At 46.0% G+C, this 13563-nt stretch overlaps 2 protein-coding genes across 3 annotated transcripts; both read right to left on the bottom strand.

Annotated features, from left to right (window-relative positions):
• Positions 1–35: 35 nt before the first annotated feature.
• On the bottom strand, positions 36–8324 carry fbxl18 (F-box and leucine-rich repeat protein 18). 2 transcript variants are annotated; one of them, XM_010903119.5, is made up of 7 exons: positions 7592–8324; positions 7086–7274; positions 3762–4147; positions 3584–3683; positions 2380–3461; positions 1898–2116; positions 36–716 (listed from the first exon to the last, which is right to left on the bottom strand). In XM_010903119.5, the coding sequence occupies exons 1-7, from the start codon at positions 7649–7651 to the stop codon at positions 560–562; spliced, it is 2193 nt and encodes a 730-aa protein (XP_010901421.3). In that variant the 5' UTR covers positions 7652–8324; the 3' UTR covers positions 36–559. The 2 variants fall into 2 exon arrangements, with proteins under 2 accessions (XP_010901421.3, XP_010901422.3); XM_010903120.5 differs by lacking the exon at positions 7086–7274 and having other exon boundaries at positions 7592–8323.
• A 1577-nt stretch (positions 8325–9901) lies between these two features.
• On the bottom strand, positions 9902–13333 carry actb1 (actin, beta 1). The gene is made up of 6 exons (XM_010903121.4): positions 13215–13333; positions 11952–12076; positions 11429–11668; positions 10612–11050; positions 10342–10523; positions 9902–10117 (listed from the first exon to the last, which is right to left on the bottom strand). The coding sequence occupies exons 2-6, from the start codon at positions 12072–12074 to the stop codon at positions 9974–9976; spliced, it is 1128 nt and encodes a 375-aa protein (XP_010901423.1). The 5' UTR covers positions 12075–12076; positions 13215–13333; the 3' UTR covers positions 9902–9973.
• Positions 13334–13563: the final 230 nt, after the last annotated feature.

Below are 13563 nucleotides of genomic sequence, written 5' to 3'. Positions count from 1 at the left end.
TAGGAAGAAACCTAGAGAGGACCAAGGCTCAGAGGGGTTCTCCTGTATGGAAGCATCTGCGTTCATGTTCCTCCACTCTTTTATTCAGGTTTTTTAGTTTGACACCCATCAGTATATTCATGTTATTTAAATACACACAGACTCTCAATAGAAAACCCTTTTTATTTGAATAGCTCTCAGATCAACCAGATCACATTCCTGAGACCAGCTTTCAAATATTCCCTATCTGGTGAACTATTTGACTGGAGTCCCTAGAGAACGGTGTCCATCATGTCTGCCTTTCAGTTCGGTTGGCTGGTATTGCATCAAGTCATGTAACCCTAACCCCAGATTCCATACTCTCTGATTGGCTAGCTGCCTCTTCAAACTCTAACAGCACCATGCAAATGAGGTCTGTGGGGCTCTGATTGGCTAGCTGCCTCCATATTTGTTTGGCATCACCTCGGAAATGAAATCTGAGGGGCTCCTATTGGCTAGCTGCCTCTTAACTATTCGGCGTCCCCGTGATAATGAGGTCTCAGTGGCGTTGATTGGCTTGCTGCGTCTTCACTCTCTGGTATCACCATGGTGATGAGAGTGGGACTTGGGCAATGCGGCTCTGGAAGAGGGTCAGCTGATCAAGCAGGGGGAGGGGCATGTCTCTGATGACAAATGGGAGGTCTTCGTGGATTAGAGGGTAGATGACCACACTGAGGGCCGGACGATCCACTAAGAAACTAGAGGAGGGAGAAGAAGGGGATTAATAATATTATGATAGATTTACTCATCACAGTACCAACCAGACTACAACAGGCAGAATATATAGGATTGTTCTAGATTTACTCATCACAGTACCAACCAGACTACAACAGGCAGAATATATAGGATTGTTCTAGATTTACTCATCACAGTACCAACCAGACTACAACAGGCAGAATATATAGGATTGTTCTAGATTTACTCATCACAGTACCAACCAGACTACAACAGGCAGAATATATAGGATTGTTCTAGATTTACTCATCACAGTACCAACCAGACTACAACAGGCAGAATATATAGGATTGTTCTAGATTTACTCATCACAGTACCAACCAGACTACAACAGGCAGAATATATAGGATTGTTCTAGATTTACTCATCACAGTACCAACCAGACTACAACAGGCAGAATATATAGGATTGTTCTAGATTTACTCATCACAGTACCAACCAGACTACAACAGGCAGCATATATAGGATTATTCTAGATTTACTCATCACAGTACCAACCAGAGTACAACAGGCAGAATATATAGGATTGTTCTAGATTTACTCATCACATTACCAACCAGACTACAACAGGCAGAATATAAAGGATTGTTCTAGATTTACTCATCACAGTACCAACCAGACTACAACAGGCAGAATATATAGGATTGTTCTAGATTTACTCATCACAGTACCAACCAGACTACAACAGGCAGAATATATACTGAGTCCTAGAGGTCAAAATCTGGTAGCGGACTGGTTTTATATTTGCCACCAAAAGGCATGGTAACGATGTCTAAAGACTAAGACAAAACATAATTTGTTGATCTGTTAACACAACAGCCTAGCAGTCAGGTTACTGACCAGCAGTGACTCACGACAGGGGGGGAACCCCCTAAATGTTGTCATGGGCCCAGGCCTGGGGGGGACCCATTTGGTTGGCTTACATATAATTATTAATTTGTCAGTCAGTGTTGTATTCAGCCTAGCAGTTATATTACTCACTAAAAAATGACAGATCTCAGTTAGCCTCTCAGTTAGATTACTTACTGGTAACTGACAGGTCTTAGTTAAGCTGTAGACAGTTTGGCAACAATTTAATCAATCAGCTTTCAATATATATATATTGGCCAAAAAATGTCCACATTCACACACACAGCACACTCACCGGTCCAGAAGTGTTTTCTGCAGCGTGCGACATGCCACTAGAGTTCCACCCATGAACATGTGACACACCATGACATCACGGCAACGCTCCATAAAGGTAACCACGGCATCAGGGTCGAATGTTCCGTTCCGAGAGATGAGACAGAGACGGCGGAGATGAGAACAGCATGACAACGCCTCCCAGAATGCACGGCTACACACCAAATAGGGCTGCTCCAATCTACACATAACGCAGACACACATACACACATACATACATAGAAAACACACACATCATGAAGGTTTTACTATCAAGGTGAGGACCAGCAATTCAGTACCTTTAAAAATGTTACACATAAATACTTGGGCACATATAGGCGCTTAGGTTGTGCTCAGACTAACTCTTAAAGCCTAAACTAAATCCTCCTTCTAACATCAACCCCAACACACACACCACAGACCCATGTACAGCATCTGTGTGTGTTTGTGTGTGTGTTGTCTCACCGTAGCTCTGTGAGCTGACTGCAGTTTCTCAGTGTGTCCAGCAGAGCGGTGCTGTAGTTCCAGGTTTTTAAGGACCCCAGGTTAGCCACAGATAATGCCCTAAGGTCCCGGCAGAGCTCGGCCGCCCGTACCAACCCCGTTCCCTTCTGGACCCCTGGAAGACCCGCCAACGTCAACCTCCGCAGCCCACGAAAACCCCCGAGCGCCGCAATGTGTGTGTCCCCCACGCTGCGTGCCCAGACGCACACTCTCTGCTCCGTGCACACCCGGGAACAAGGCTCGAGACGTGGCAGAGCAGAAACGAAACCTGGACTGGTCAGCTCTAGGTCCTCCAGGGAGGGGCAGCCGGCCAACAGGGTACCCAGCCCGGATGTGCTCTCCCTGGGGAGAGAGTTGTTCACACCTGGCCTGTAGGTCTGGAGCCCCACTCGGGACGGTTTCTTCAGCCCCAGCAGCAGAGAGGAGGGGGAGGGTGTGTGTGTGGGTGTGTGTGAGCCGTCTGACAGGGCGCAAGCAGGCAGGGCCAGGGAGCGGAGGTGTGTTAGTTTGGCTAGACTGGTACACAGGTGCATGCAGTCCTCCAGACCAGGTGTGTGCGTGTTGTCATGGTGATAGTGTGTGTGTGATAGGTTGAGGTGTGATAGGTTGGGACAGCCAGCAACCACCCGGCTCATTGCCTCGGCAACAAGTTCCTCCTCCGCCCGTGCCCCACTGCACTCTGGGAAATTGGAGGCGTGGCCTATTCCACTGAGGTTGAGGCTGACCAATCTCGTAGAGTCTCTCACTCCGGCACCAGCCAGCGATTGGATGACAGTTTGACGTAACGCAGGGCAACGGGAGAAGTTGAGGTGCTTGGGGGCATTGCTAAGCAGGGCCTGCCCTAGCGATAAGCTGTCCAACCAGGAGCGAGGCAGCTGTAGGGCTTCCACGTCACCATGCCGACCAAGGCTTAGGACCAGTGAGGATGCAGCAGACCAATGGGCGGGGTTTGGACCAGGAACTGAAACCAGGAAGCAACGGAGACGCTCCGGAACACGTACACTAAAGACAGCCAGGTAGAGCAGGAGAAGAGTCTGGTTCACCTACACACGCGCACACACGCAGGCAGGCACGCACGCAGGCACGCGCACACACACACGCTGTTTGAAAACACAGACACGACACACAGTAAAATTAGTTTTTGAGACTGATAAGCCCCTCCCACCTCTCCGGGCGCCAGACGGGCAGTGAACTCCTCTAGCTGTTGATAGTGAGGAACGCTGCTCTGCCCCATCATCAGTCGACAGCACACGCTGGCGCCCTCCCTGCACAAACACAATTCACATTAACACTTAGAACTAATCCTTCCTGTGTGTGTGTGTGTGTGTGTGTGTGCGTATCACCTGGTGACATCAGGTATGTCCAGCTGCAGGTAGAGTTTGAGGAGGCGGGAGCAGCAGGGAACAACCCCGTAACTGGGAGTCAGAAGTGTTTGTCTCAGCTCTGACAGCCGCGACAACGAATCACGGGCCTCACTACTCAGCTGGGCGGAGTCAAAGCCCGGCGCCACATCGAAGGCAAGAGACTTGAGGAGAGACAGAGAGGAGAGGAGACGGGAGAGACGCAGAGAGGTGAGGCGACACCCTGATAGGTCCAGGCGCACAATAGAGCGACAGCCAATCAGCTTGTCAATAGTGGAGCCAGATAGCCAATAACAGCCGCTCAGGCTGAGGGACTGCACGTGACTGGATAAATGCTTCAGCACCTTCCGAATAGTGGCGTCATTGGCCTGAAAGGGTAAAAGAAAGGAGAAAAAAATATTAATCAGAGTGTCTGTGTGTGTCACACTGTAACCTTTCCCTTTCAGTGAGTGTGTGTCACACTGTAACCTTTCCCTTTCAGTGAGTGTGTGTCACACTGTAACCTTTCCCTTTCAGTGAGTGTGTGTCACACTGTAACCTTTCCCTTTCAGTGAGTGTGTGTCACACTGTAACCTTTCCCTTTCAGTGAGTGTGTGTCACACTGTAACCTTTCCCTTTCAGTGAGTGTCTGTGTCACACTGTAACCTTTCCCTTTCAATGAGTGTGTGTCACACTGTAACCTTTCCCTTTCAGTGAGTGTGTGTCACACTGTAACCTTTCCCTTTCAGTGAGTGTCTGTGTCACACTGTAACCTTTCCCTTTCAGTGAGTGTCTGTGTCACACTGTAACCTTTCCCTTTCAGTGAGTGTCTGTGTCACACTGTAACCTTTCCCTTTCAGTGAGTGTGTGTCACACTGTAACCTTTCCCTTTCAGTGAGTGTCTGTGTCACACTGTAACCTTTCCCTTTCAGTGAGTGTCTGTGTCACACTGTAACCTTTCCCTTTCAGTGAGTGTCTGTGTGTGTCACACTTTAACCTCTCTTTCAATCTTTGACTTTCAAGCAAAATTGGTTCAAGTCTTATTCATAAGACAGGGAATGCTTCAGAGAGAACAAGCATTAATTAAATATAACCCTGTTTCCCAAAAAGTTGGGATGCTGTGTATAATGTCAAGAAAAACAGAATGGAATGATGTGCAAATAATTTAAACCCTAAATTAAATAGAAAATAGTACAAAGACAGCATATCAAACGTTGAAACTGAGAACTGTTATTGTTTCTTGAAAAATACATGCACACTTTGATTTTCATGCTAGCAACACGTTTCAAAAAAGATGGGAAGGGGCAACAAAAGAAAAAAAACTACACCTGGTGGAACATCTCACTACTAATTAGATCAATTAGCATCATGTCAGTAACATGATTGGGTATTAAAAGAGCATCCCAGAGAGGATGGGTCTTTCAGAAGTAAAGGTGGGGATGGGTTCAACACTCTGTGAAAGACTGCACAGGCAAATAGTGCAACAATCAATTAATTTTAACTTTTCTCAAAAGTGTTTGGGGATCTCATCATCTACGGAACACAACATCATTAAAAGACTCAGAGCATCCAGAGAAATCTCTGTACGCAAGGACAGGGCCGAAAACCAATACTGGACGGGGGGGGATCGCATTGCATTTAAAACAAAAAGCTAAGTTAAAAATGTTGGGGGTAATTGTGGATTCAGATGTGAATTTCAATAACCACATAAAATGTATTTCAAAATCAGCCTATTATGACCTTAACAACATAGCCGGAATTAGAGGATTAATGTCCAGACAAGATCTAAAAAAACATCTGCAGTAGGTTGGACTACTGTAACGGCCTGTTTTCAGGTCTCCAAAAAAGTCCTCAGAAAACGGCAGCTCATTCAGAACACTGCAGCTCGAGTTCTAACAAAAACTACAAAAGCTGAACACATTACACCAATTCTTAGGTCTCTGCACTGGCTCCTGTATCCCCTTCCATTAAAAGATACTATTACATTAACGATACTATACTATTACATTAAAGATACTATACTATTACATTAAAGATACTATACTGTACTATTACATTAAAGATACTGTACTATTTTGCCTTGTGCCTGCACTTCCACTTACATCTAATTGACCACAAAGGCACTGTCAGAAGTGGAGAAAAACAGTCTAAACTAATATTATTAAACATCAACAGATTTCCCCTATGCTGAAGATATCTTAACCTATAATTTAGATTAGCTTCAACTTTGTCATTGAACAGTACAAGTACAGTACAATGAAGTGCAGTTAGCATCTAACCAGAAGTGAAAATAGAACAAGGCAGAACATTTACACGTATTTACAAGTATATGTACAGTAATTTGGACATTTAAAATTAGGGGTGTACTCACTTTTGTGAGTACACCCAGCGGTTTAGACATTTATGGCTGTGTGTTGTGTTATTTTGAGGGGACAGCAAATGTACACTGTAATACAAGCTATACACTCACTACTTTACATTGTAGCCAAAAGTCATTTCTTCAGTGTTGTCACATGAAAAGATCTAATCAAAAACTTACAAAAATGTGAGGGGTGTACTCCCTTTTGTGAGATACTGTATATTACGAGTGGAATGTATAGATGTGCAATGAAGGCAAATGCAATACAAATGGCGAAAACTAAATGTGCAATTAAGACAAATAGAGGAGGGCAGAACGTTAACAAGTATTAAGTGTAGTGTGTTACAAGTGGGATAATAGTTGTGCAGGTACAAATGTCCATTCTAAATGAGGAATTACGTGTTCCTCATTGGCCTGGTGTAATAAATGGGACATTGGCAGGTGCTATGAAGGTGATATTGTCATGTGTTATAAAGATGATATTGCCTGGTATTACATTAGTTCTTAAACAAAAAGAGTTTGAAGGTCCTAGGTGTGATCTAAAGAAGGATTGTGTCGTATGTGTGTGTGTTATCGTATATTCCTCAGTGTGTGTGTTACCATGTATTCCTCAGTGTGTGTGTGTGTGTGTGTGTTGCCATGTATTCCTCAGTGTTAACAGGTGGTCAACAGTGTGTGTTACCGTGTATTCCTCAGTGTGTGTGTGTGTGTGTGTGTGTGTTGCCATGTATTCCTCAGTGTTAACAGGTGGTCAACAGTGTGTGTTACCGTGTATTCCTCAGTGTGTGTGTGTGTGTTGCCGTGTATTCCTCAGTGTTAACAGGTGGTCAACAGTGTGTGTTACCGTGTATTCCTCAGTGTGTGTGTGTGTGTGTGTGTGTGTGTGTGTGTTGCCGTGTATTCCTCAGTGTGTGTGTGTGTTGCCGTGTATTCCTCAGTGTTAACAGGTGGTCAACAGTGTGTGTTACCGTGTATTCCTCAGACAGAGTAGCGGTGGTCAACAGTGTCTTGTCATAACAGAGTGTGTGTAGTTTACGGCAGGTCCTTGACACGTTATTCAGAAGATCAGAAGTCGACACATAGCGCAGGATATTCAAAAGGATCTCATCCGAGAAATCTGATATTCCGATCGACCGTGACACAACTCCCAACCCGTCCTGCACACACATCGCGAACAAACAGACAGACAGACATACAGACATAGATACAAGGAGAGAAATGGTTCTAAGTATTAACACTAATAACCGGAGGTATGCTTGGAATGTTTGTTTTCATGCGTGGTAGGAATGAAACACAATGGCGGCTAGCTAGTTAACAAACAACCGTCTATCAACGCTAGCATACGTAAACGCTACAAATCGCTGTCACAATTGAACTCAGATTAATGCACAAGTCGTCACTGTAGATAGCTAACGTTAGCGAGTTAGCAAGTTAGCCGGGAGACAGCTAGTTTTACTGTTTTTTTCCAACCAACCTGTACGATTTGATTGTCCATATCGTCTTCCACTATAGCTCCGTTTAGAGACAAACTCATTGTTGTGCCATGTTTAACAGTTCATGTCTACCGAAGGAAAACGTGAGCTAACTTAATGTGACTGATTGCTGGGACTACCGGAACAAAAGGGTCGATAGTTGCTGTGTTATATCGGACTTATTGAAGACGGACCCTTTTCCGGTTAACTGTTTATCCCAATACACATTTTTAATTCCAAAATATTTGTTACAGAATACGTATCTTTTCCGTTTTTATCTCCATTGATTGTTTTTCTCTTGTTCTACACTTGCATCACCTTTCTGACAGAATGTTGTGTGAAATGTCACCTTTGTTAACGTTGCATTACTAATCGCGTTTGTTGATTAGGTGTTTTCCGGTCTTTCGGTCTTCCACTCAAGTGAAATATAGTTGCCAGAGATTCTTTTGTCTTTGTTTGTGTAGGACAAACGAAATGTACAAGTTATTAAATTTATTATGGACTTATCCAGCAGTCATTAGTCCTGGGTTGTCCTTAATGTTGTCTTGATTCAAAGGTCTAGGCCAGGGAGAAAACCTTCAGGATGACCGCTCTCCAGGAACAGGATTGTGCAGCCCTGATCTAGGCCAAGATATCATAATTAAGCATAATTGTAGTCCAAGACCAACACCAAGCCCAAATAGTGGAGACTGGTGTTACGATCTATACTGATTTGCTATAGACTGGTGTTAAAATCACTACTGATTTACTATAGACTGGTGTTAAAATCACTACTGATTTACTATAGACCGGTGTTAAAATCACTACTGATTTACTATAGACCGGTGTTAAAATCAATACTGATTTACTATAGACCGGTGTTAAAATCAATACTGATTTACTATAGACCGGTGTTAAAATCAATACTGATTTACTATAGACTGGTGTTAAAATCAATACTGATTTACTATAGACTGGTGTTAAAATCAATACTGATTTACTATAGACTGGTGTTAAAATCTACACTATGGCCAGTTTATCAGGTATACCCAACTAGTACCTGGTCAGACCCTTCAGAAACCAATACTGGTCAGCCTCCAGGAACTGACAGAATTCTTCAGAGTATGGATTTTACTAGGTGTTTGCCCATGACGATAGCACCAAGCAGTTGCTGATCGGACTACAGAACATTCCTGCCCAGAGCCTGTTCCTTCCTTTGGTTGAAGTCTGCCTCTGTCAGGCCACAATTTAACCAGGATTCATCAGAAGTGTTTACCACATGCTCACTGGAGTCCCTTGTTTTCAGCTTGTAGCAATGGAACCTAGCATGGTTCTGCACTACATTAGCCCATCTGTACCAAGGCCAATGGGTTAGTCAGATTGTTTTGCACTGCTGTTTGATTCAACAAGTTGGGCCCCACCATTCTGAACTGTTGCTGGGTGTTTTTCACTTCTCTATGAACATGCAGAGGGGCCATTTTCAATGCTGGTAGGGACTTGACTGAAAGTCTGGCTGCTTTCTGAAAGCAGGCCACCTGACCAACCAAGCCAGCAATTGCCATTCAGCAGTTGCTCCCAAGTTCTGAGAGACATTTCTGCTGTGGAGACTGATGCATTCAGGGATTGCATTTGGCATCATCCTACCAGTTCCCCATAATGGTGTCTGGTCATTATGACTTGTTACAGCTGAGGCATGGTCATGAGTCAATATGAACATGACATGGAAATTAAAACCATGAACTGCAGGTTATAACCAGACTAACCTTTCAGTAGAGACATTACACTAAACAGTGCAACAGAACTTTATTTTGGTACGCAAGGTAGTTAGAGGCAGAACCAAACCATTTCATTAGACATGTGCACTTTATTGGTTTTGTATGGTCAGTGTAGACAATTGAAGCCACCTGCCTGACCCCCCCCCCCCTCCCCCAGAGAAGAGGGTAACACCTTTACTTACAGGTCAAGCCTGTTTGCATAACAAACTGGACTGCATGTTTAAGGCTGAAAGTACAAAAACATTGTTTTCATAGCGATTACATAATTTACATAGGCTTCTCACAACACTGTCACATCTGGGTCCAGAGCCAGTATCCTGGGTCCAGAAACAGCACCTCTATAGAGGTCAATAAGGTAGTGGAACAAACATTAGACTAACTGGACATCTGGAGTCATAACCAAAACATGGATGCCAGACACCATGACATCACATCCTGCCCATCACGCAAATCAGAAGGCTCTCAGAAGCCATGCCAGTGGAGGTGTCTGAAGAAGCTCTGCAATGCAGCACAGTGACCAGGGAGTGTGTGTGGTGTGCAGAGCCAGAGTCTTGGTCATGGTTGGAATGGAAGGAGGGACAGTCTATACGGTTGGAATGGGAGGGACAGTCTATATGGTTGGCTGCTTGCTTAGAAGCATTTGCGGTGGACGATGGAGGGGCCAGACTCATCGTACTCCTGCTTGCTGATCCACATCTGCTGGAAGGTGGAGAGAGAGGCCAGGATGGAGCCTCCGATCCAGACGGAGTATTTACGCTCTGGGGGGGCGATGATCTGCAGGGAGAGACAGAGTTAACATTGAACCCTACAGTAGACTGGCTCAGGTGTAGTTCTTTCATTGGACCACATGGTGGCAACAGGACATGTTTCTAATAAGGAGCCACTCAGGCAGGTCAGGGTTACGGAGCTGTTAATGCTGTTAACTAGAGGGGCAGAACACTACTAGGTCACTGGATCAAGAGTCAACTCTGGGTGGTGAAGTTAAGCCGTTTCCTCACCTTGATCTTCATGGTGGTGGGGGCCAGTGAGGTGATCTCCTTCTGCATCCGGTCGGCGATGCCAGGGTACATGGTGGTGCCTCCAGACAGGACGGTGTTGGCGTACAGGTCCTTACGGATGTCCACGTCACACTTCATGATGGAGTTGAAGGTGGTCTCATGGATTCCGCAAGACTCCATACCTGGGTGGGAAGGAACCCCAAGCAGTCACAACCAGGATCACAGGGCAGCGGGGTGGGGTGGGCCCTGACTGGCTGTTAGGAAACTCACCGAGGAAGGATGGCTGGAAGAGGGCCTCGGGGCAGCGGAACCTCTCGTTGCCGATGGTGATGACCTGTCCGTCAGGCAGCTCGTAGCTCTTCTCCAGGGAGGAGGATGAGGCGGCGGTGCCCATCTCCTGCTCGAAGTCCAGCGCCACGTAGCACAGCTTCTCCTTGATGTCGCGCACGATTTCCCTCTCGGCTGTGGTGGTGAAGCTGTAGCCGCGCTCGGTCAGGATCTTCATGAGGTAGTCTGTGAGGTCGCGGCCGGCCAAGTCCAGACGCAGGATGGCGTGGGGCAGGGCGTAGCCCTCGTAGATGGGCACTGTGTGGGTCACACCATCACCGGAGTCCATGACGATACCGGTGGTGCGGCCGGAGGCGTACAGGGACAGGACAGCCTGGATGGCCACGTACATGGCGGGGGTGTTGAAGGTCTCGAACATGATCTGGGGGAGAGGAGAGAGGTGAGCCATGGTGCTGCAGTCTACAGGAGTCACAGTAGAACATGCTGTCAAAGGGAGTCAGAACACAGTAGAACATGCTGTCAAAGGGAGTCAGATCTGGTGCAAAAACAGCACACCATTCATCCTGGGCTGTCACTTCAATTTAAACCATTAGTCAGTTCTGCATTAATCCTGTTAGTTTGTGCTGGCCAGTCTCATTAACTCATTGCTCAGAGGCAGAGACAGACCTGCAGTGGCTTCCTGAGAGAAGACAGATGAGCTGTAAGGAGGAAGCCTGGAGGAGAGGACAGGGTGAGGCCAGGGTGAGGAGAGGACAGTAAAGCAGGTCTGAGAACAGAGCTGCAGTGTACTGCTGTGTACCTGGGTCATCTTCTCCCTGTTGGCCTTGGGGTTGAGGGGGGCCTCTGTGAGCAGGACGGGGTGCTCCTCTGGGGCCACTCTCAGCTCGTTGTAGAAGGTGTGATGCCAGATCTTCTCCATGTCATCCCAGTTGGTGACAATTCCGTGCTCGATGGGGTACTTCAGGGTCAGGATACCTCTCTTGCTCTGGGCTTCATCTCCCACATAACTGTCTTTCTGACCCATTCCAACCATCACTCCCTGGGGACAGGGTCAGCATGGTATGCATGTTCATTAACCAGTATTACATCAGAAATGTAGTTGTAGGTCAGCTGTGTGCAATGGATTGCCTATCACAAGTATTACTGCATATCATGAAGCACTGATAATACCATGTAATATTAGCAATACAGGACATTGGTGCAATTAGCTATAATTATAAACATTCCATTGAAAGATACTCATTAAAACACAGTAATATGGAGGATGAATATAAAGCCATGGCAGACCGTGAGTAATATTCCTAAATGACTGAAGATCTTACCTGATGTCGAGGGCGCCCGACAATTGAGGGGAACACCGCACGAGGAGCATCATCTCCAGCGAAGCCAGCTTTGCACATACCGGAGCCGTTATCAACGACCAGGGCGGCGATCTCGTCTTCCATGTCTGTGAGAAAAACAACATTAGAACCGATGACTTAATCCCGCAACAGTAATTCCATTGTCCGTCACTATTGACCCAGTGTTGTGTCAGTGAGCAGCCGCTAGATGGCGGGGAGGCGCTGAGCGGTCCATTACCACTCGGCGAGACAAAAGGCTGTTGTGTGTATCTGGCCAAGGCATCACCATATAAGGTAATAGTTGGAGCTGCTTACAATGCCATGTGTTAGTGACAGCGGCCACTCCCTAATGGCTCTGAAACCGGGATAAACACCCACCCGAGCTGACACTCTGGTTACAGTCAATGTCTCACATTGATTCTGCAAACAATTGAGGAGAACCGGCTTCCGGGAAGTCAGATACCAATCACTATATATGGTACGCTTGTAAACCGGGCTTGTGTGGAATGTCATTTATTAAACAGTGACACATTAACCGCCAATTACTGACTCATCCAATGTGCAACGTCCTGAAAACGGTACCAAGTAGTTCATTCGCTTACATGGGAAGTCAAAGCTGACGAGTTCAGCCTGTTAAGAATGCCTGTGGAATGCACTCAACATTCTAGAACCATCCCTTGGGCAGGTCAAGCGATGCCAAACAAATGTTCGTACAGTTGAATGTCTCGACCGGCGACCGACCGGTCTCAAGTTACTAACGATGGAATGTCATCAACAGGACAATCAAGTCGGCTGAAGTTGCCCGCACACCCACCTACGGGCATGCTCTTTGTCAGTGTAAGCCATGTAAGCCAATTTCACCTGGCAAGGCCGAACTAACGTTAGCCGTTTATAAAAAAATAAATAAAAAAACAGACAGCAGAAAACGTCTGCCAAGAGGCACGACGTTATGCTGTCCTTAGCACGCTGAAGAGGTCTCTAGTTGCTACATTAAAATTAATTTGTAATTAAGCCTTTTAGCCGGTCACAGCATACAGAGGTGGAACAACACAAATACGAAGTAACCAATGCATAGGACACTGGACACCGGCTAGCGGAATTGATGCCAACTAACGTTACAGTACTGTAACTACTGCACAGTTGCGAACAGGAATTAACTTCGCAAACTAACAGTGCGGCACAAACTGCAGAATTACGCAGACGTTAACCAATTCAATCGAATAAATGTTTGTCTCAATCTCCTACCTGTTTTTGGGTGTGTTTATCGGCTTGTGGAAACCCTCGAAATACACTCCTTTCCGTGCAGGGAGAAACGTAGTGGTGAAGCGTTGCCAAGGCTTGGGTTTTTAAACCCGCAGGCGCCGCTGCCCCTATCCATAAAAGGCAAACTTTCTGCAGAGCAGCTCCTGATTGGTCGAGGCGTATCCACTTGCCCTGTCGCATTGAGCCACCCTTGTACACCAGCCGTTCATTGTGGGCCATAACGAGTTAACTGCGCTATTCAACATAACATGCTATATATCTAGTACAGTTTATTGATTGGATAGGTTTCATAATCAGTTGTTGTTAAAAGCTATGTTATCAAATTTTTTCT

This window comes from Esox lucius, chromosome 9, assembly GCF_011004845.1.
Source record: "Esox lucius isolate fEsoLuc1 chromosome 9, fEsoLuc1.pri, whole genome shotgun sequence".
NCBI lineage: Eukaryota > Metazoa > Chordata > Actinopteri > Esociformes > Esocidae > Esox > Esox lucius.
This window is presented reverse-complemented; position numbering and strand designations above follow the sequence as displayed.

Coding starts and splice junctions, on each gene's coding strand:
- fbxl18 (XM_010903119.5), bottom strand. CDS start 7,651: ATGAGTTTGTCTCTAAACGGAGCTATAGTGGAAGACGATATGGACAAT. Junction 3,684..3,761: donor GACATACCTGATGTCACCAG/GTGATACGCACA, acceptor GTGTTTGTGCAG/GGAGGGCGCCAGCGTGTGCT. Junction 3,462..3,583: donor CCCGTCTGGCGCCCGGAGAG/GTGGGAGGGGCT, acceptor GCGCGTGTGTAG/GTGAACCAGACTCTTCTCCT.
- actb1 (XM_010903121.4), bottom strand. CDS start 12,074: ATGGAAGACGAGATCGCCGCCCTGGTCGTTGATAACGGCTCCGGTATG. Junction 11,669..11,951: donor TCGGGCGCCCTCGACATCAG/GTAAGATCTTCA, acceptor CCCTGTCCCCAG/GGAGTGATGGTTGGAATGGG. Junction 10,524..10,611: donor CTTCCAGCCATCCTTCCTCG/GTGAGTTTCCTA, acceptor CTTCCCACCCAG/GTATGGAGTCTTGCGGAATC.